This window comes from Schistocerca nitens, chromosome 9 (genome assembly GCF_023898315.1).
Source record: "Schistocerca nitens isolate TAMUIC-IGC-003100 chromosome 9, iqSchNite1.1, whole genome shotgun sequence".
Lineage (NCBI taxonomy): Eukaryota > Metazoa > Arthropoda > Insecta > Orthoptera > Acrididae > Schistocerca > Schistocerca nitens.
In genome coordinates, this window is record NC_064622.1 from 212035472 (window position 1) to 212057355 (window position 21884).

At 41.6% G+C, this 21884-nt stretch overlaps 1 protein-coding gene across 1 annotated transcript in view; it reads left to right on the top strand.

The window, feature by feature from the left end:
* Positions 1–2806: 2806 nt before the first annotated feature.
* Positions 2807–21884, top strand: part of LOC126204129 (odorant receptor Or2-like) — a 70273-nt gene continuing 51195 nt past the window's right edge. Inside the window, exon 1 of the mRNA XM_049938542.1 lies at positions 2807–3609. Within this exon, the coding sequence (XP_049794499.1) occupies positions 2807–3609 (803 nt within the window). The remainder of the gene's footprint in view (positions 3610–21884) is intronic.

The window sequence follows — 21884 nt, forward strand, 5'->3', positions numbered from 1 at the left end:
TGTTATACTGATGGACAAAAGTCTGTATAAGGAGCGAATGCTATCAATGAAAGGAGTCGCTGTGAATTTTTGTAAATACAGGTATTCGTGTTACAGAAAAGAAAAGACTGGATTTAAAAATGTCCTGCACATGATAACAATGATTTTTTTTTAACATTTCACGCCGAGTCCATTCCTACATTGGTCGTACAGCACCGGGACTTTCAATAGTCTTTCAAAACCCAAGGCCTCTCATGACAACAACTCATGACGACCGAAAATTGTGAATATGAAAACTCCACTCAAATGCATCGCAACAGTGCACATAGCCGACGAAATTCTTAAAGAAAATGTATATGACTGCACCTGTAAACTAAACATATACGCAACAGTGCTTCATTAATCCCAGTGGCTACACTTCATCCGTACACTGCTATCTGCAAGGAAACATCTACACGATAACGCGATAACGGGATTTGCTATTAGCAATATCAGTCTGCTCGAAAAAGCTATACGATCCAAGTTAGCAAGAGAACGAATATTCATGTTCTGAGCACGTCCTAGCTAATGTAGAAATGAAGTGCGGCGGGAATATTGAACGGGTTTCTGCCACAGACGAAAGATGTTATGAGAGCTGGAAAGTAAAGAGCATTTGAAAAATAGAGTTCATGAACATAAATTTTTTACTATTTCTCTTTTGTAGCTGTTGTGGAAGAACGTAAGTCAGGTACCAACCTTAACTAAGAAGTAATTTTATTTGTATGGCACTTGAAAGCGATGCTGATGTGTTTGATTAGTCGGAAACCGCTTTTTTAGTGGTTTAGCGCCAACGTAAATTCATGTGAAACTGGTGAAAGTTTACAATAGATATGGTCCATCATCTTAACAATTAATGGATGACTGAATTTTAATTTAGCAGTTCGACCACTTACTTTTAGGTGTTCATAGCAAGGACGTTTAAAACTGCAGCCGCAGGCGAAAACATAAAGGAAGTTCGAATTGTGCTTCCACGTGATGGACGATCAAAGATTGTGATATAGGTGATGGCACAGGATACCAAAACACAGATAACGTTATATTTTACTCGAATAATTAGTAGTGAGGAAGCTTTGAGAGCAACAGTTTGTTTAATGCAGAGAATGAGTAAATGTGAAAACTAATTTCTTCGAAACATTCTGAGCTGTTTAAAAACAATGCATCTTTTTTATTCACAGGTTTGCTGCCGTGGATGATAGAAACCAAACGGTAAAACAGTAGTCAGGCAGTGACGTCGCTACAAACAAACTGTATTCCTTTCCATTATTTCCTTGGAAAAGGAAACCACAAGCAGCAAAAACTATGCATGTTTTGTATACTAAGTTCAAAAAAAATTAAATAATTTATCTCATTAGAAAAGTACAATACCAAATGAAAACCGAGGTATTTGAAGATAGTAGTTACTTATTTCTTTTCCCATCTAAGGAAACTGTGACTGAGAAATGTTTTCTATCTTGTGACGTAGTTACGACAGCCGTCGATGAGTATGTCGTCTTCCATAGGCATATTTGAGGGATGGAATCTCCTCACAAGAATAACATTGGACAAGTACATTCGCCTGAGAGTAGATCATGCTGAAAAATAATTTGTTCTTCTACACGAAATAATTATTATCGCTCTTCCACGCCGCCTAATTTTTTCTTTTCTTCGTACTGAAGACTGCAGGTTTCCAGAATTATCTGAATGTCTCATTTCTCTTGGAAATTGTAGCATCTGGACGTGGGATGTGAAACTTATGATGTAACATGATTCTGTGTTCCTATTACTGCAAACGCTTCTTAGAGAACGATGCCACTGGAACTTGTTGCTGGATGTATTAGACATTAATTATATTCTGGGAACAACGATGTACAAAAAACGCTAAACGTTCAGTGACTTTGATTGGTAATCATGAAAATTATAAACGACAAATTTATCTCTGTTTCGCATACAACTTTCCTCATCATAAGTTTACTTTGTTGTGAAATTTAAAGCCCCTACGAAGAATGAACGTAAACGTAGTGTTAATCAAACTTCTAGAGTTGCTCTTGCGCAATGACGATACTCAGTTCTTCAGAACAGCCAGGTACTAGAGCAGTTTCGGTTATGGCTTTCTCAGGAGGTGTAAGTGTGTGCTTGCAACGAAGTAATCAGTAATCATGCTTTCTCATCATCACGGACAGTGCGTACTGCCGTGTACACATACATATTGTCACATAGCAGCAATTCCTTCGCATATGTTCTGTATTCCCTTTTGAACAAAATTGTTAAGTATTTTATTTTTTTACTTTTCGTTTTTGTGGAGATGTACATTAATTCAGCAGCTTTTTGCCTTCCATCTCGTAACATAAAACAGACGGAGATAAGTCTAACCGAATGAGGGACATGCAGTTTTTAAATATGTCGATTTATAGCTTTATAAATGCAGTAACTGATACCTTGGAACTCCTATTACTTATTGATACTGTCGTACTACGTCGGTTTGCATTATGCAACTGAGAAGAGGGTAAAAGTCGAAGAAATTAAATAATTCAGATATAGATGCTATTGTGCTGCTGGATAATTTAAATCTCATCTCTAACTCAGTAATTTCTGGGACCCACCTGCCATGAATATGTATACACAGGCTACTTTCAATTCGACTGGATTAGGACGATGAGTGATCTGAAGTTTTCAACAGTATTTAACACTCCCCACTCCTCCGTCTAGCGTTGGGAAGGAAGCAGTTCAGTCGCTGCTCATTCACTACAAGGCTGGTACCGACCCCAGGCAAATACAAGAGGTAGTGGTAGCAGATCATACGGTTAATTCAATGGGCAGTGGACGACCAGCGGGTGGGCCACTCTCCTGGCCCTCCAGCGGACGATCGGTCCTCAAGCTCAACATACGTCACCTATGGCTCTTCGGAGTGTGGCCGTTGAGTAATTCCCGTCTTTTTGATCTGTACGTCGTCTTCGTTTTCGCGCTGGGCGTCTGGAACTTCGTGGAAGCTTCGCTGGCTGTCTCCTTCAGCTGGGGAGATTTCGAGGCCACAACGTTGGTGCTAACCAATACCTTTACCATGTGCAGCGGCACTTTCAAGTTGGTCTTCTTCACACGAGACCGACAGCGGTACAACAATATGGCTCGTTACGTCGATTCGCTGATGTTGGCCCAGAGGGAGCAGTACTCCAGAGATCCTGCGCTGGAGAATATCGTCCAGAGGTCCCGCAGGAGAGCGACTCGCCTCACGTTGGGCCTGCTGCTCTTCTTAGCTTCACAATGCCTCCTGTGGTTCCCAATACCACTAATCGCTCACCCCGGTGAGCGGCGCCTGCCCTTCGCGCAGCATCCCTGGGACAACACAACCAGCTACTACCAGCTGTCGTACGTCGTCCAGTGCGTGACGGCCACGTGGATGGCCGATGTCAGCATCGGCGTGGACTGCCTGTTCGCGACCATCATGATACTGGTAGCTTCGCAGCTAGAGGTACTCGCCCTGAGGATCAGGAAGCTGAGGGTGGACGAGAGTGGAGCAGGTGAAGTTCGCCGAATGCAGAGCGCATCTCCCGTCGTTCACGACAAAATGTACAGCGACCTGTGCCTTTGCATCGAAAGTCATCAGGAAATACTCAGGTACGTTACACTCAAATGTATTCGTCCCACGCATGATGTGGACGCTTTCGTAGTTTCAATATTGTGTGCTATGTCTGTCTGTGCTAGAAACTATATAAAGTGGAAACAGCCACTCTGTTTAGAATCAACAACAACAGAAAGCTGACTGTAATGGCAGGAAAAAGAGAGTTTTGGTAGTAGGTAATCTTAAAATTCAGCTTCGATTACAAACCAGTCGATTTTTAAAAAGATGGAGAGATCACGTTAATCTTTCACGACCTGCTTCATATGAGCGCTTTCAAACCAAGAGCAATATACAGTAAGTAGTAATTATGTTCGTGTCTGTGCACAAAAAGATTTTTGAAACTCACAGAGTATGTGTCTGCCACAGCTTCGTTGAACCTCCATTCTACATATTGTGCAAGGATTCGAATAATCTTCGAATATGAATTTAAATGCAGCGTCTCATACGTACATTCTACGCAAGTCTCGCGATGATATCAGAAAATTCTGAGCAGGAATAGAGCTGTACGCAATAAACAGTCTATAAAATGGCCCCGTAGAAGTTATGTATCTATCGTTACTAAGACAAAACATCGTTGATCACTAATTGTTCTGGGTAAACAACGTGATTATCTGAATGATTTACTCATTTCCTTTGGTGTGGTCGTAGTGGAAATGGAGCAAGCCCGAAGCACCTGGACTGCAGACACTGGACATCTATTCGTAAAGCGAAAAGCTCAGATCCCAGTCATGCCGTTGTTATTTACGCATTCACATTTTCCACATCACTTCGAGCAAATTGTAGACACTGCTTCCTTCGATCTCAGTGGCCTGTTCTTTCCCACATACCCATCCAACAGCGGTGGTGGTCTGTCTGTTCGAACCCAACATCTAACCATACCGTTGTCCGCCTCCGGTAGCCGGGTGGTCAGCGCGCCAGAATATCAATCCAAAGAGCCCGGGTTCGATTCTCGGCTGGGTCGGAGATTTTCCCCTGTCAGGGACTGGGTGTTGTGTTGTCCTAACCATGATCATTTCATCCCCAACGACGCGCAAGTCGCCGAAGTTGCGTCAAATTGAAAAACTTGCATCAGGTGAACGGTTTACCCGACGGGAGGTGATCGTCACACGACGTTATTATACCATACTGTTATGTTTAACATTTTATTTTTAGCAAAACAGCTGTCTCCACACGCCCTCCCCTCGGCCCACCTCATGCTACAGAAAAGCTAGCTCGTGCGAAAGAGGGAGGAGGGACTAGATTTTGAAGTGTGGGGTGTAATTCGTATTACTCAGAAACTTGGAGGTTATCACGTGCATAAACCATTGAAACAAATGAATTTAATTAGAAGACCCAGAAATATGTTGACGAACAAAAAAAGTAATAAAATCAGAAGCTTCTGGAATCCTGATTTCCCAATCAGCCACCGCAGTTTTGCAGCCAACGTAACAGCTTTTTGTGTGGCACACAGCGGCACGTAATTAACCTACATCGGAAGTGCAGACAAGAAAGGCCACATAATAATGTTTCGCCGGCATTTGTCTTATGCGTAGGTGACCTCTTCATCATACAACAAACTTCACTCCGTATGCGGAGCCTGAGGGAAGAGACTCCTCGCATCGCTGTGAATTTGTTTTTCGCGCCATGTTAGTACGCAACTGCAGTCTGAATTTGAACTCTTTCAATACGCTCGATCAACGCAGCGGCAGTGGCCAAGAGGTTACTACATAAGTGTTCCCGTTTCTCATCGAAAGAGAAAGTTGGGGGAGCTACGGTACAGCCTCACGGGAAACTGAGTACTGAAACGTTTTCAGAAACGAATGAAAAATTTTGTGAATTCAAATGTGCCCTACGTTGCAGGCCACACCCACTAACTGAGCAAGTACATACATTTGCAGCATAAGTCTCAAATATTTTGTTTCGGATCACGTAGTCGATAATTTGCAACAAAGGTTATGAGCATTTACGTGGTAAACCACTGAGTTCATTGACTAGACCACTGTGTTAGCACACGCTACAAGAACTTAAGACAAGTGGACAATAATTCTGTACGACAAATGATTCGTCTTGTAGGTAATCATTCACCTGAGAGCCGTACTATCTGAGGCTTATTCATCTGTTTATCTATTTATGTGGGTTTTCTCAGTTACTAATTAAGGTGGCGCAGAGATGTGTCACTGGACTCGCATTAGAGAGGACGTCGATTCTTATTGCTGTTCGGACATTCAGATTTAAGTTGTTCTGGTTTCCCTAAACCGCTTAAGCCGAATACTGGGAGGAAATCTTTGAGAAATACATGCCTCCCTCCCTTCTCTTCTTTTCCCGAACCAGTCTTGTGCTCTGACTCCAGTGGCTTCGTCATTAACAGGCCTTTACACGAAATGGTCCTTCTCTCAGTGTCCTGTACATTTTTTGTTCCAACCCTGGGTACTTACTGTTGCACACGAAGTCTTTGCTTATCAATTGACATATTTGTGCCTCAGAAACACAAACGCAATCTCCGGTGAAGCTGACGGAGAAGGAGATTAGGCGTGTTATTTTTTAAACTGAACAACCGCAGGATTTACTTTATGTAATGGGATGGGTGGGAAGGAAGTGATAAGGTGCTGGGCAAAAATTACCTTACGCATTTTGCGGTGAATAATGTATTACGCAGAAATTCAAATTCCGATATTAAAACCGAAGAACCTTGTTGTAACTGCCACAGAGTGAACAAAACTTTTATGATATCGTGCTACAAAAAGTAACAGTCTAACACAATGTGATAGTGATCCACAATAAACTAGAAATTTTACAAATGACCTACAGATCAGGAAAAGAAGGTTTCAAAACAGTCATCAGTTTCGTAGAGTTTAGGTTCCATCTATAAGTTAAAGCCTGAGTTAAAACATTTAGCTGCGCTTTCGTGACTAGACGTAACTCAATTGCAAAAGAATGAACTTGCAATTATCATACAAATTATTACAATTTGTGAAGGTGTTACACCCAAGTTAATTGCAGTGAACAGACATTGAAAGGAACAACAATAATTACATGACTTCAGCTAGTGAACCGTTTCAATTATAAAAATTAAATGCACAAATGCCAAATGACGTAAATCGTAGGTTCAAGACGGTTAAAATGGCTCTGAGCACTATGGGCCTTGGCCGGCTAAATCATAGGCACACAGTCTTTTCAAGTAGTATCTACTTATAGGAACTGATGCATCTCATCAGAAACAGTGATAGTTCCAAAAAAAAAAAAAAACGGTAGTGAAAGCTTATAAGCACATAACGATTCTTTGTAACTAACTGAAAGAAAAAAATTATCATTTGCCGCCTGACAAATTACAACACTGTCTAGCTTACAATACGACAAAATAAAGGCCAGATTACTTAACTTCAGAGCCTGGTTTCCAATAACAACACTCAGGTACATGCCTCACCGTCAATTGGTTGCTCCATGTGCTTTAAACAAAATATCAGTCATCAAGGTGGCTTTTGTAATGCATTAACAAAGAACAACATTTGGGTAGAACATAGATTTCTTACAACAAACAAACAACATAACTAAAACACAAGGGATAGCACTTATACACTTGTTACGGGCAGTAACAATTGATATGAACGGTAACAAAACACGACCGTCTTGAGGTCGCGACACTGCTCAAACTTTGACGTCAGACTAAACATAGCTCGGCTCTAAGATGCAACCAGGACCCGGAAACGCAGTACAAAACTTCTCACCACATTCTGGAGGACTCTGTAGAAGGAAATCACCGGCACAGAGCTTAGCTCTCTAGATCATCTAGAATTATTACGGTGCCGACAGGATACCAGAGTAAGAACAACTGACTAGGATCTCTGCAATAGTCTGCCAGAATCTCAGCAGTTCATGCAGACTCCGTAAGAGACCACTAAACAGAATTCCAAAATAACACAGAGCCTTCAGGATAATAATGAGCCCTTCGAGGCACACGTGGCTGTAGCAGTGGCAACGCAGACCGCCGTACTACACAAGTAGCAGTCGCCTTTGACGCACTACAGCCTGCTGCCCCGGCACCTGTGGTCCCACACCGCACACCGCGTCACTTCCATACCTCGCGGAGGGCAACCACACAACCCACGGCGCTCTTCTCGAAGAGAACCCACAGCAGCTTGCACGAACCCAGATTGCCTCGCACTCGCTTCACGAGACATCTGACAAGAAAATTTGGAGACAACAATCGAGTCATCCAAGAAATAGAATACGCAGCCAAACCATCGCAAAAGAGTGTGATAAAAGCAAGCTGGACGGCTCAATCTAAATGATTTAGGATAAATATGGAAAACCTAAATCTGGATGACTGAATACGGATCTATGATTTACTCCACTCCAGTCCCTGTATAGTTCCTTAACCACTATCACTGCATCACTCGATACCTGTCTCCAAGGCATGATGCAGAGTATGGAGAATTAAGCTCCATCTCAGCCTGCTCGTGGTACGAGATCCGATACAGAGTGGAGGACAAACTCGAGGTATATCACAAAGTGACGTCTGCAGCAGCACTAGGGTTGTAAAAGTCTTTCGAAATAATACTAAAATCTTCTATGTCTTTACTTCATGTAAGTTCTTCTTCTGCTTTCTATACAAGTCAGTGTTTCAGTTCTTACGCTGGGATAATTCTCAGAAATACTTCGCGAGGCTAATCCTTAAATCAGCAAGAATTAAGCTTAATTTATATGGTTTCTGTGAATCACCTCTCAAGACTGAGGATTAGCTTTGTTGGTTCTCTAGCATTCACCAAATTACTAGCGCTGAAAGATCCAAACACTTTCCGACGTCAAAGTCCAAGAGGGCGGATTTCCTAGGATTTGGGAAAGTTAATAATGCGGGATGGCACTTATGGGAGATTTACAAATGAAAGAAGTTACTGGCAAGAAATTCTAAAAATGCGCAACGTTGTGAGCATTAAAAGAAATCTACAAAGTCGGTACAGGTTTGCTTTGGGCCCCTCCTCTGCCCTCTCCACTCTCCAGTCAGAACCTGGTATCCTACTTGTTATTGGTACATTGAAGAGCCAAAGAAGTTGGTACACTTGCCTAATATCGCGTAGGGCCCTCGCGAGCATTCAGAACTGCAGAAACACGATGTGGAATGGGCTCGACTAATGTCTGAAGTAGTGCTGGAGGGAACTGACACCATGAATCCTGCCAGGCGGTCCATAAATTCGTAAGATTAATAGGGTGTGGATTTTCCTTCTGAACAGCACGTTGCAAGGCTTTCCAGATATGCTCAATAATGTTCATGTCTGGGACTTTGGTGGACAGCGGAAGTCTTTAAACTCAGAAGAGTGATCCTGGAGCCACTGTGCAGCAATGAAGGACGCGTGGGTTATCGCATGGTCCTCCTGGAATTGCCCAAGTCCGTCGGAATGCGCAATGGACATGTATGGATGCAGGTGATCAGACAGGATGCTTACGTACGTGTCACGATGGGTCCCGCATCATTACAACTGCACATGCCCCACACCATTACGCACCCTCCACCAACTTGAACATTCCCCTTCTGACATTCAGGGTCCACGTATTCATGATGTTGTCTCCACACCCATACATGTCCATCCACTCGATACAATTTGAAAGGAGACTTGCTCGATCAAACAACATGTTTCCAGTTATGAACAGTCCAGTGTCGGTGTTGATGGGCCCAGGCGAGGCGTAAAGCTTTGCCTCCTGCAGTTATCAAGGGCACACGAGTGAGCTTTCGGCTCCGAAAGCCCATGTCGATGAAGTTTCTTTGAATTTTTCGTACGTTGACAATTGTTGATGGCGCAGCATTGAAATCTGCAGCAGTTTTCGGAAGGGTTGCACTACTGTCTCGTTGAACGATTCTCTTCAGTCGTCATTAGTCTCGTTCTCGCAAGATCTTTCTCCAGCCGCAGCAATGTCGGAGATTTGATGTTTCACCTGATTCCGGATATTCATGGTACATTCGTGAAATGATTGTATCAGGAAATCCCCACTTCTTCGCAACCTTGGACATACTGTGTCCCATCACTCGTGCGCACCACGTTCAAACTCACCTAAATCATGGTGATTTGCCATTGTAACAATAATAAGCGATCTAACTACTCCGTCAGACAGTTTTCGTCTTATATAGACGTTGCCGGCAGGAGCGCCGTATTCTGCCTGTTTACATATCTCTGTATTTCAATAGACATGCCTATAGCAGTTCCTTTGGCGCTTCATTGTAGGAAAAAGCCACTTACAGGCAGGTAATTAGTACACATTAAAATAAAAACCATCTCTGTTGCTAATATGCTAGTACACAAGCTAGCACTGTGGTATTAGCCATATGCATGTTTTCTCATTTCATTTTGTCCACCGAACGAGGTGGCGCAGTGGTTAGCACACTGGACTCGGATTCGGGAGGACGACCGTTCAATCCCGTCTCCAGCCATCCTGATTTAGGTTTTCCGTGATTTCCCTAAATCGTTTCAGGCAAATGCCGGGATGGTTCCTTTGAAAGGGCACGGCCAATTTCCTTCCCAATCCTTCCCTAACCCGAGCTTGCGCTCCGTCTCTTAAGACCCCGTTGTCGACGGGACGTTAAACACTAACCACCACCACCATCATTTTGTCCCATTTAACTGGAATGATGCACAGCGACACATGGCTGGATTTTGCTAATTTTGTGTAAAGTAATTGAGTGAATATTTTTTTTAATTTTCGGTCATCCACAAGTAATGTAGCGAATCAATATACGAAATACAATATTCATTGCGCCTCTTACCATGACTTAGTGAAGATATACGAGTATTATTCTCAATTTCAAACTTTAATCCAGTTGTGCCTAGTGTTGTTTACAACTAATCCTGCCAGGAATTGTCAGAAGACGAGAAGATGCACTTCAGCTCCCCATCAAAATCAATGAATAAAAGTGTAAAACAATAATATATAGTTTCCTATCATTGCTTTATACAGGTATTAATGAGACATTGTTCTCAGTTTCAGATGAAATTCAAGCTGTCGCTAATGTTGGGTGAAAAAAAGACTCATCAGGCTTTGTCACAGGAGAGATACATGTGGTTCAAGAGGAATGAACTGTACTTTAACTTGCAACAGACCCACTTCTCAGAGATTGGGACTACTTCTCCGAAAGAATACAAATGAATACATTAGAAACAACTTATTCATGAAAATAGGAGCTGGAGCAGAAGATGGTGATTATGATGAGGAATATGAAGAGTAAATAGAAGAAAGAGAAGATGGTGATGATGATGATGACAACGATGATGATAATGCTTTCAATGAAGAAGAAGAAGAAGAAGAGGTTTGCGTTCACGATTGGAAAATGGTCTCCAACAAATTGTCAGCAGATATCAACCTGGTAGAGGGATTAGTATTCTTGCTAACTTCAGAAGTGGTGGGCAGTAATTCAATGGTAATGAAGTACTATCTGTTGAAGAGGAACTTCGAGAAGAGTCGATTATCACAAGAGGTCGTAAAAAATAAAGTGTGATACTGGTCCTTTTCATATGAGAGCAATATATCCTACCTAGATTGGGATGATGACGGAACCATGTGAACGTTTTTGTGATGTTCTCAGTGTGGTGCACTTTAGGCTGCAGAGTTCCAGCTCACTTTAATGTTAGATGTGTGTAAGTGAGTTGTATACAGACAAATTAGGAGTGGAAATACTTATTTTGCTTGCAGCATGTGCCGAGCTTACGCTGATTTTTGGATGTGGTGCATTTAAAGCTGTAAGCTAGGACATCAGCAGAGCTCATATGTAACCAACTATTACCTATTTAGATAAATTTAGTGCCATCGATCTACTGTCATCTGCTAATCTGTTCTTCATTTAAGTACTACCAAGAAGTGAACTGTGTGTACTGTAATAAGCAACACAGACTATTTATGTGCGAAATATTTAATTTGGATAACCACTGAGCTTGCAAAGTGTGCTAAATGCTACTTACAGTAAAACTTTATTTTTGTTCGAATTTTCCTAGAGATCCTGGCACATCACAATAATCTTCCCTGTTGTATGTATCTTAATAGCTTACAGAGACACTTCAGAAATATTTCGTTTGAACGTCCATATAGCTTGACAGTGTGGTACACCTACCGAACTAGTAGCGAAAACGAATGCTGCTGAACCTAATAATTGTTATCAGTATCGCCGATATGCAAGCTACATGCATTTTAATACATAGTACAGACAGTTTAGATGAAGAGATATTCAGTTTGCTTACAAGGTGTGCAAAATCCTACATACTACACAATAAATAATTATATTTATTCTCTAGAAGTCCCCTGGGAAACCGTCTTTGGAGATGTCACATCTCTCTGTTGCTGTCTTGGGTCGCACACGAGTGTTTATAAACAAAGCATATCGTTTTACAATTTAAGTGATATATTACAAGAAAACACCTTCTTTCTTCTTGATCTCCAGAAATTGTAATGTCCAAGTTGTTGTAGTTTTATTAGATATTCGATTACTTGATTACAGTTTACACAAGCCACAGTTCTGAATGCAGGAGTTTGTTCAGTCAGTAGTAACTTTTGCCTTCTACTGTACTTTTTCTAGTGATGCATTATCTTCCCTTCTAAGCTGGTGATGAAAAACATTTTTTGACGTAAGTACCCTCTTCAGACTGAATATACTTCTCATATTTAGACACAGCTGAAATCGAAACATTATCTTGTATTGCTGACACATTTCTGCAGACATTTGTGGCCTCCAACAAAAGTCATAGATGAAGTAAATTAATTAATATAATTCTAATTTTGTAGTACTGCTTTTTGTACTTAAACTCAGTCAGGCCTCAATCAGTTGCAATAATATTTTTAAAATTATATTTCCGTAGTGTTGCATTATCTTCACTCTCTACTCCATTAACACATATTTAATAGTTCACAATATGTTTCATAAATACTAAATTTATAGATATATGTGGAAATAACATTATGATGCCTTATGTTGACATTGTGATCATTGACATAAACATTGCAATTTTTTCATTGTTGATGTATCTTGAAAACATTTTGGAGTATTGCGATATTTGGTAAGCATCATAGATGTGGAAAGTAATCATTTAGACCCAATCTCAAAGGCTCTTACAAGTGGAGCCACCTGTTTAGGGCAATAAGAAACTGGTAACATAATTCAGCAGATGATTTCATTTCGAGTTTTCAGGTTTTGTAAGATAGTATTTAAAGTAAACTCATGCTTGACAATAATGCATTATTGATTAGATATTACTAATTCCTTTATTAAATCTTACAAGCGAATATTTGTTTTCAGTTGTTTCTTAATGAAAATTACCCATGTGACAGGTGTGTCAGTCCATAAAAGTTTCTTTACAGACAGGAAAGCAAACATTGTTCATAATTTATTACGTAATTCAGATACTTTTATGTAGTGTTGATAAGTATTTCAGGTATTTTAGAAGATGGAGCTACACATAATTAACTTTTTCATTGTGATGATTGTAAAAATAGTAGGCTCTGATTGGACGATGTGAAAGGGAGATCTTTTAAAAAATAAACCATATTGTTCAGATACTTATGAGCACAGCCTCGATGGAACCCAGTTTTAATTTGCTCTTTTATTTTCTTTGTTTAAAATACTAGACTCTGAAGGGGAGGAGAATGAGATGTGACGAGGAGAGAAGAAAGAGATGGTACACTGTAAAGTTCGTGTGTGCGTAGCTTTATGTAACTAATCCTTTACGTTGGAAATATTTAAATACTATGCCAGCCATCTTTCACTTTCACAGGCAATATCATGTCTTCCACCATTATCATTCACTAAAATAACAATATTTCAGTGATTAAATACAGAGGTAGGAAAACATCTTTTAGAAGCAATGAATATGATAAGTTATTGCATTCTCAGTTTAGTGTCAGGATCAAAAAAATATATATAATCATTGATAACAAGTTGTGGCAAACCAACTAGCCTTCTTCAGATTGAATGAGACGAATGTTACTGTGTCTAGGTTGCTATGAGAACATTGTGATCGTTTTTATATTTTATGTGAAGATGGCTCGCTGTTTTGGCCAAAACTAGTTATCAATGATTGTAAATAATTTTTGTGATTTTCACTAATAAAGTATATTATAAGAGTCCAGTAACTTTTAATATTCATAGATAGATTAACTCTATTATGACTATTTCAGGAAACAACAATAGGGAATATCTTTCAAGGAAAAAATGCAAATGTTTGATTTTATAATTGAGGTTACGAACTATTTACTGCATAGCTGAGGCATCATTTTAACACTGCATTATAACTGACTGGAAAGAGGACAAGGTGTGGGGCATAAAGCATCTATCAACTTGGATATTGTTTCACTGGTTGGTTCATTTTTATACTCCACTCTGATTTGTAGGAGAAAGATGAGAGGAGAGAGGAGGGTTTTTAATTTCCCAATGACACTGTGGAGTAGTGGCATCATCTTGAATTTTTCATTGATTGTTGCATTTTAATGTTGTGCTATGATTGGCTGAAGGCAGTGGATAGGGACAGGTTTTCAATTTCCCATTAGTACAATTCTCCTATTTATATCATCATCGGATTTTCATTGGTTGTTTTATTTTGAATAGTCCAGTGCGATTAGTCAGCTATAGGGAAAGAAGAGAGGTAGCATGACTTCCCACTCACAAAGATGATATCATCAATTATTTCATTGGTGATATTACTGATCTGTTCACTGATAATATTGTGTTCTTATTGATCTTAGCTTATTCAAGGTCTGTCCTGATTCACAAATTCGTTACCTCCATATTCACTTCCTTTAAAGAATTCCTCTTTGGTCTATTTAGAGAGCTCCTGCACCAAGCTTCACACCTGAAGTGGTGTTGATACACTATGAGATCGAAAGTATCATGGCCGCTATATAATATAGAATCTAACATTAGATGTCACAACAGGTGGACGAAGTGGGCCCAAAAGTATAAAAGGATGTGCCGAGTATTGTGTTATCAGTAGAGAAGGAGTAACAGCCGAATGGGTTGGTCAGGAGAGTTCAGCGACTTCGGACATGCAGGAGTCATTCTATATCATCTGATTAACCAGTCCATTATAAACATTTCAGTCCCTGTAAGGTTTCCCAAACGATTGCTGGTGATGTGACTGTGAAGTGGAAGTGAAAAGTAACGACCACAGTTAAATCAAGATTCAGCAGATTTTATTGTTTTAAGATCGCACTCACCAACGATGCATGATCACCTTCATTAGTAAGGGGCAATCTAGCATTACTGTGTGCTTTTAAAAAATCGCAATAAAGTGATAGAATAAATCACTCATGATTTCCAAGTGGTACGAGCAATCCATCTAGCACAATGACTGTACATAAGAGGAAAGAAATGGGATAGAATGGTCGAGCGGCTCCCCAGAATACACACACGTCTGTAGTCAATGCTAAACAACACTTTATCTGAAGTAAAGAGCGATGCCACTGGGCAGTGAATGACTCGACACGGATGGTTGGGAGTAATGAACCACATTGTACCCTGTGGCAATCCCATGGAGTAGTTTGGATTTATCGAAAGCCTGGAGAACGCTACTTGCCACGATGTGCAACGCTAATAGTGAAGCGTGAAAGAGATGGTGTAATGGAATGGACTATTTTTCAAGGTTAATGTAACGTCCCCTTATTGGACATAAGAAAACGCTAAATGCGAGGATATGAACAGGTTTTACAGCATAGTGTACTGCGCATAGTCGAGAAACAGTTAAGAGATGCTGACTGTTTCTATCAGAATGACCATGTACCCGTCACAAAGTAGCATCAGTGAGATAATGGTCTGAGGACAACAGCAATCCTGAAGTGAAATGGCCGACCTGAACCCAATGTAACATCTTAGGAATGAGATTGAAAGTAGCCTTCAGTCTCCAGCATCGAACATCACTATCTTTTCTGGTTTGGCCTTTTCAAGAAGAAACGGCTGTCATTCCTCCAAAGACATTCAAACAACACATTGAAAACGTCGTGAGCTGTGACCAAGACGACATAGACGAACGCAAACACACACCTATGTCCACTAATAGGCGCCTACATACCTTTGATCACGTAATGTATGCGTCAGGTAATCCACATTTTGTCCAACATGGAGCACTACAGTGAACTGCATTTAGCCTTTTACACAACCCCAAAAGCCTAGAGCTCGTAGGTATACACTCATGTCAAGTCTTATAAAGTTGTTGCCGCTGATGTCCAGATTCCATTGTGGAATTTTAATTCTTTATTTGCTGTGTACTTTGGATGAGGCAATGACATTTCACTTCAAAAACATGACAGTTAAACTCCTCAATATACAAATACCCTTTCTGAGGGTATTTTCGTTCCGTCTTTACAACTACAAGAAAATGCGTTGCTTTTCCCACCAGACGCGCTTCGCTTTACTGAAGTATAGCATCATCAGTCGTCTGTTATTAGCGGTACATGCAATTTGATTTATTTTCTAGCTCTAAATCAGTTCATTAATAAATATTTGGTCTTTACAAGCGGTAATTTCTACTTCGTTTTTCGCCTACATTAGGTACTGCCGTCTGCTAGCAAATTTTTGCTTCCTTTCTTCGTTGGGTACTGACAACTGAGGTCTAATTTTACGCTTCTTAGCGAAACTATGCATTTTTTAACTTTAATACAGCACAATTTCGTACACCATTTTTCACTGTTTATTCGTATACTTCTAAGTGTGTATCACGTATTCTCATGTTGCCGATGTGGTGTCACCGCCAGACACCACACTTGCTAGGTGGTAGCCTTTAAATCGGCCGCGGTCCGCTAGTATACGTCGGACCCGCGTGTCGCCACTGTCAGTGATTGCAGACCGAGCGCCGCCACACGGCAGGTCTAGAGAGACTTCCTAGCACTCGCCCCAGTTGTACAGCAGACTTTGCCAGAGATGGATCAATGACAAATACGCTCTCATTTGCCGAGACGATAGTTAGCATAGCTTTCAGCTACGTCATTTGCTGCGACCTAGCAAGGCGCCATTACCAGTTTATATTGAGATTGTTATTAATGTATCAACAAGTGCGATGTTCTCCAATCATGGATTAAAGTTAAGTATTCCAGAAGCTATGTACTATTTTTGGCTACTATAATTACTTTACCTTGTTCCAGACCTCACGCCAGTCTGCGTGAGCTTAAACGCGTGCATTTCGGCCTCCTCTAGCAACACGGTGTTGGCTCTTCTGCCAACACATCAGCCGACATTTCCACTAATTACTCTTTGATCTATTTTATTCTCTCTCTGTGTTTTTCATTATAAATGTGTTATCCAATTTAATTATTTTACAGTGTATTTTTATACAGTGTAAGATAAATGAAGATGTAGTGACTGAATTTAAATCTTGTATAATGTGTTGCTGGGGGAGGGGGGAAAGGGTCAAGGAAAGATGAGTGGGCAACGAGTGTACCATAGTGTTATGGACAGGGGTTTTATGACTCAGCTTTCAGCTTCCTCCTTTTTTTTAATCAAACCTACATGTGGACAAGATTCTTTGCGTAGCACGGTGCGGGTATTTGCCATAAAGAGCCAACGACAAAGAATTGCGGCAATGGTTCTCAACAATGCATCAGAGTGGGCACTATGCTTCATAAGAGGTGTTCTGTAAAACGACCTAAACATGTATATTACGCACGGCTTTTTATTATTTAATTTGTGCCACCTCAGCCATCGCCAGTACATACTGAATCACTCACACACATACACATACATACACGCATACACATACAATCACACCAATACACGTTTCGCAAATAATATTTACATTGGTCGTAAATCTATTTCTTACACTATGATGTGGTTCCGTGAATACCATGAGATGTTACCCCAAATGCCAGTTCTACACTGAAGCGCCAAAGAATCTGGTATAGACATGCTTATTCAAATACAGAGATATGTAAACAGGTAGATCACGGCGCTGCGGTCGGCAACACCTGTATAAGACAAGTGTCTGGCGCAGTTGCCAGATCGGTTACTGCTGCTACAGTGACAGGTTATAATGTTCAACTGAGTTTTAACGTGGTGTTATCGTCGGCGCACGAGGGATGGGACATGGCATCTCCGAGGTAGTGATGAAGTGGGGATTTTCCCGTACGAGCATGTCACGAGTGTACCGTGAATATCAGGAATCAAGTAAAACATCAAATCTCCGACATCGCTGAGGCAGGAAACATATCCTGCAAGAAGGTAATTGAAGATTGAAGATAACCGTTCAACGTGACAGAAGTGCAACCCTTACCCAAATTGCTGCAGGTTTCAATGCTCGGCTATCAAAAAGTGTCAGCGATCGAACCATTCAACGGAACATCATCTATATGTGCTTCTGGAGCCCAAGACCCACTTGTGTACACTTGGTGACTGCACGAAACTATGCTTTACGCTTCGCTTGGACCCTTCAACACCGACATTGGACTGTTGATGACTGCAGACATGCTGCCTGGTCGGACGAGTCTCGTTTCACATTGCATGAAGTGAATGGACGTTTACGGATATGGAGACAACCTCATGAATCCATGGACCCTGCATGTCAACAGGGGACTGTTCAAGCTAGTAGAGGACCCGTAACGGTGTGAGGCTTGTGCAGTTGGAGTTATATGGGACCTCTGATGCGTCTAGATACGACTCTGATGGGTGATATGTACGTAAGCATGCTGTCTGATCACCTGCGTCCATTTATGTCCATTGTGCATTCCGAGGGACTTGGGCAATTGCAGCAGGACAGTGTCGTACCCACATACCCAGAATTGCTACAGGATGGCACCAGGCACACCCTTCTGAGTTTATACACTACCGTTGGCCGCCAAATTCTCAAACATGAACATTACTGAACATATCTGCGATGCCTTGCAACGTGCTGTTCAGAAGATACCTTCACCCCGTCATATTCTTACTGATTTATGGACATCCCTGCGGGATTCATGGTGTTACTTCCGCCCAGAACTACTTCAGACATTAGTCGAGTCCATGTCACGTCGTGTTGCGTGTTGCCTTTTGCGTGCTCGCAGGGGTCCTACATTGCATTACGTTGGTGTACCAGTTTCTTTGGCTCTTCAGTGTATATGGAACATTTAACACTCGTGACTCTTCGACTTATTTGTCGTGCGATGTTTACATCGATTGAGTTATATAAAAGTGATGATATTCACTTACTAATTCTGAATTTCATTTGTTGCCCACAGTGCGGTTGCCATCCATCCCAATATATCGGGACCATCACCGTTTTGCGCCTTCTTGTCCCAAGGTCCATACAAGATCCAATTTTGTCCCGATTTTGCAAATATCGTTTCGACCTTTGTTCAAGTACTGGAATCCATCTAATTGCAGCCTCAGTTAGCTTTATTCATGTCAACAGATTTAAGTTGATAAGGTGGTATCACAGGTATATGTTGCATATCCTGTATCGATGATGCAAGAACCTTCTTGATCTAGAGCCATCATTCGAGAAAATACCATACTTCTCCAGTATTACGCGGCTGGGACTATTTAAGCAGCGCGATGCGGAAGAATCGGGCGGTCCTGGTTTGACGAGCCATCTGATGACTGTTCTTTCTACACGTGATGCCAACAACGAGTCCAAGTTAGTAAAGTCGAAAGTGTTTACTTCAGGTATATAGGGCGTGGAGTGTATAGTAACACGTACTTCGATGACTAAGGTGTTATTGTTGACTATTTACCGTCCAATAAATTTATCATAAGTTACGAAAATGCCAAAGGTTAAAAAATGTGACGTTTCGGATGATTACAGAAAAGAGTCGTCTTTAGTCAAGAAAAGACGTACGGGTCAGGAAGTGTAGTGTGAAATTTGTACTGTTTCTTCTCACTAATTCAAGGAGATAAGGCAGATGTGAGACATCACATTTCTACGAAGAATTATAAAAAACTACTAGCGGTAGCATCGACATCAAATCCTGTATCTACAATCATGGTTAAAAAAGATATCCAGAAAGAATTGCTAGTTGCTGATGCAGAACTAACAACCGCTTATAAATTTGTCAAGCAGCATCAGTTCTTCGGTTTTCTTCACTGTACCGTAAAACTGAATGCCACAATGTATCCTGAATCCAAAGTCGCCACAAAACAGTCTGCAGCCAGAACCAAAGCGACAATGATTGTTAAAAATATTCTCGCACCACACTCCGTGTCCGAATGCATAAAACAATTTTGCAAGAAATTTCATTTTACGGCAAAGGCACAGACACATGAAACCTCAAGGCTGAAAACGTGTTTTCTTTAGCTGTTCAATACTGTACTGAAATTGATGGAATGCAACAAAAGCTGTTGAAGTTTGATTCGATAAATAACGAAACATCGGAGAAAACTGTAAAGTTTGTCTAGGTACTTTAAGACAACTGCAAATTACTCGAACAGTCCACGGGTGTACTGCCGGTCCATAGTGTCCAACGGGCACAATATTTCGGCGATCAGACATGTAGCCATCGTCAGGTGCGCTGACGAACTGAGCTCCTGAGGGCGGGCGGTCGTCCTAAATCCCCTTCCCCTGCGAGGTGTTCTCTCCGCGGTCCGCGCCCTCGGCCGCGCGTCGGCGGTCGCTGAGAGGCTGGCGTCGGCGTCTGTGGTGGCGTTGGTGTAACTGCCTCGTCCGCCTGGTCGCTCGTTCGTTTTCTTAGCTGAGCCTCTTTTTAATTAGACTCAGTGCTGGTTCCCATGCTTTGCTGAGGTTATAGCCGCAATCTCTGTTGATGAGTCCGTCCCTGGTACGAATTTCGATAGCCTCTCTAACGACGCTGTCCCAGTATTTAGATGTCTGTGCCAATACCCAGGTATGTTGGTAGTCCATTTCGTGATTTTCGGACAAACAGTGCTCTGCGACTGCCGACTTGTTGGGGTTCATATGTCGAGTGTGCCTCTGATGTTCTCGGCAACGATCTTCGATGGTGCACACTGTCTGTCCAATGTAAGTCTTCCTACACTCACAGGGAATCTGGTATACGCCGGCCTTCAGCAAACCGAGATCGTCTTTGGCACTTCCCAATAATGCTCGTGTTTTATTGGGTGGGCAAAAGACAGTTCCTACTCGATGTTTCCTCAATATTCGTCCTATTTTCCCCGATAGTGCGTCAGTATACGGTATATAGGCGGTGGCTATCTCTTCCTCCGTGATTTAGTCCATCTCCACACGCTCTACTGTAGAGGTGGGGCGGAGAGCGCGTCTGATCTGACATTCCGAGTACCCGCATTTCCTAAATACAGTCTTGAGGTGTTCCAGCTCATGGGACAGACTCACTGCGTCCGAGATGGTGCGCGCCCTGTGCACCAGTGTTTTTAGTACCCTATTCCTCTTCGAAGGGTGGTGGTAGCAATAGCAAATACAGGTCGGTGTGCGTTTTTTTTCCTGTATACCCCATGGCCCAGGGTGCCATGACGTCCAGGAATGGTAAACTTCCTTCTGCTTCGGTCTCCATAGTGAATTTGATGTTCGGTTGTATGGAGTTCAGGTGTGTAAGGAAGTCTAGGAGCTTGTCCCTTCCATGGGGCCATATCACGAACGTGTCATCAACATAACGTAGAAAACAAGTAGGTTTCCATTTGGATGACGCCAAAGCTTCATATAGAAATTCGCGACCACAGGCGAAAGTGGGCTCCCCATTGCGATTCCTTCTGTTTGCTCATAGTATTCTCGAATAAACAGAAAATACGTGGAGGTCAGAACGTGCCTGAAAAGATCGTTCGTCTTCTCGTCAAATTTCTGTGCAATGAGCTCAGGCACCTTCTGACATCCACGTATTTTCTGTTTAATGGAGAATACTTTGAGCAAACAGAATGAGTCGCAATGAGGAGCCCACTTTCGCCTGTGGTCGCGAATTTCTATATGGAGTATTTCGAGGAGGAAGCGCACGTGACGATTGCGACATGTCTGGTAGCCCAAATATTGTGCCCGTTGGACACTATGGACCGGCAGTACACCCGTGGACTGTTCGAGCAAGAAATACGCTGGGAGAAGTTGAAGAACCACAACTGCAAATTACATTGGAAGAATTAATCTCTTTTTGTGAAGACAGTACCATTACCAACTTCGGAGGGCTTCATCGACGCGGCCAGCAGAATGTGTTTCACCAAACTGAAGAAGAACTAGAAAAAAATTTAGAACTAATTGAATGCCCTGCCCATGTTCTCGATAATATGGTATCAAGCATTGCTAGGGTCTTAATCGACATGAACATATTTAATTATTTTTCCATATACATGGTAAGGACAGAGAAGGTGAAAGATCTGTGCTTATACGTTTATGTCAATCATCAGGCTCTTCTCTCTCACTCAAAAACAAGATGGCTGTTGCCAATG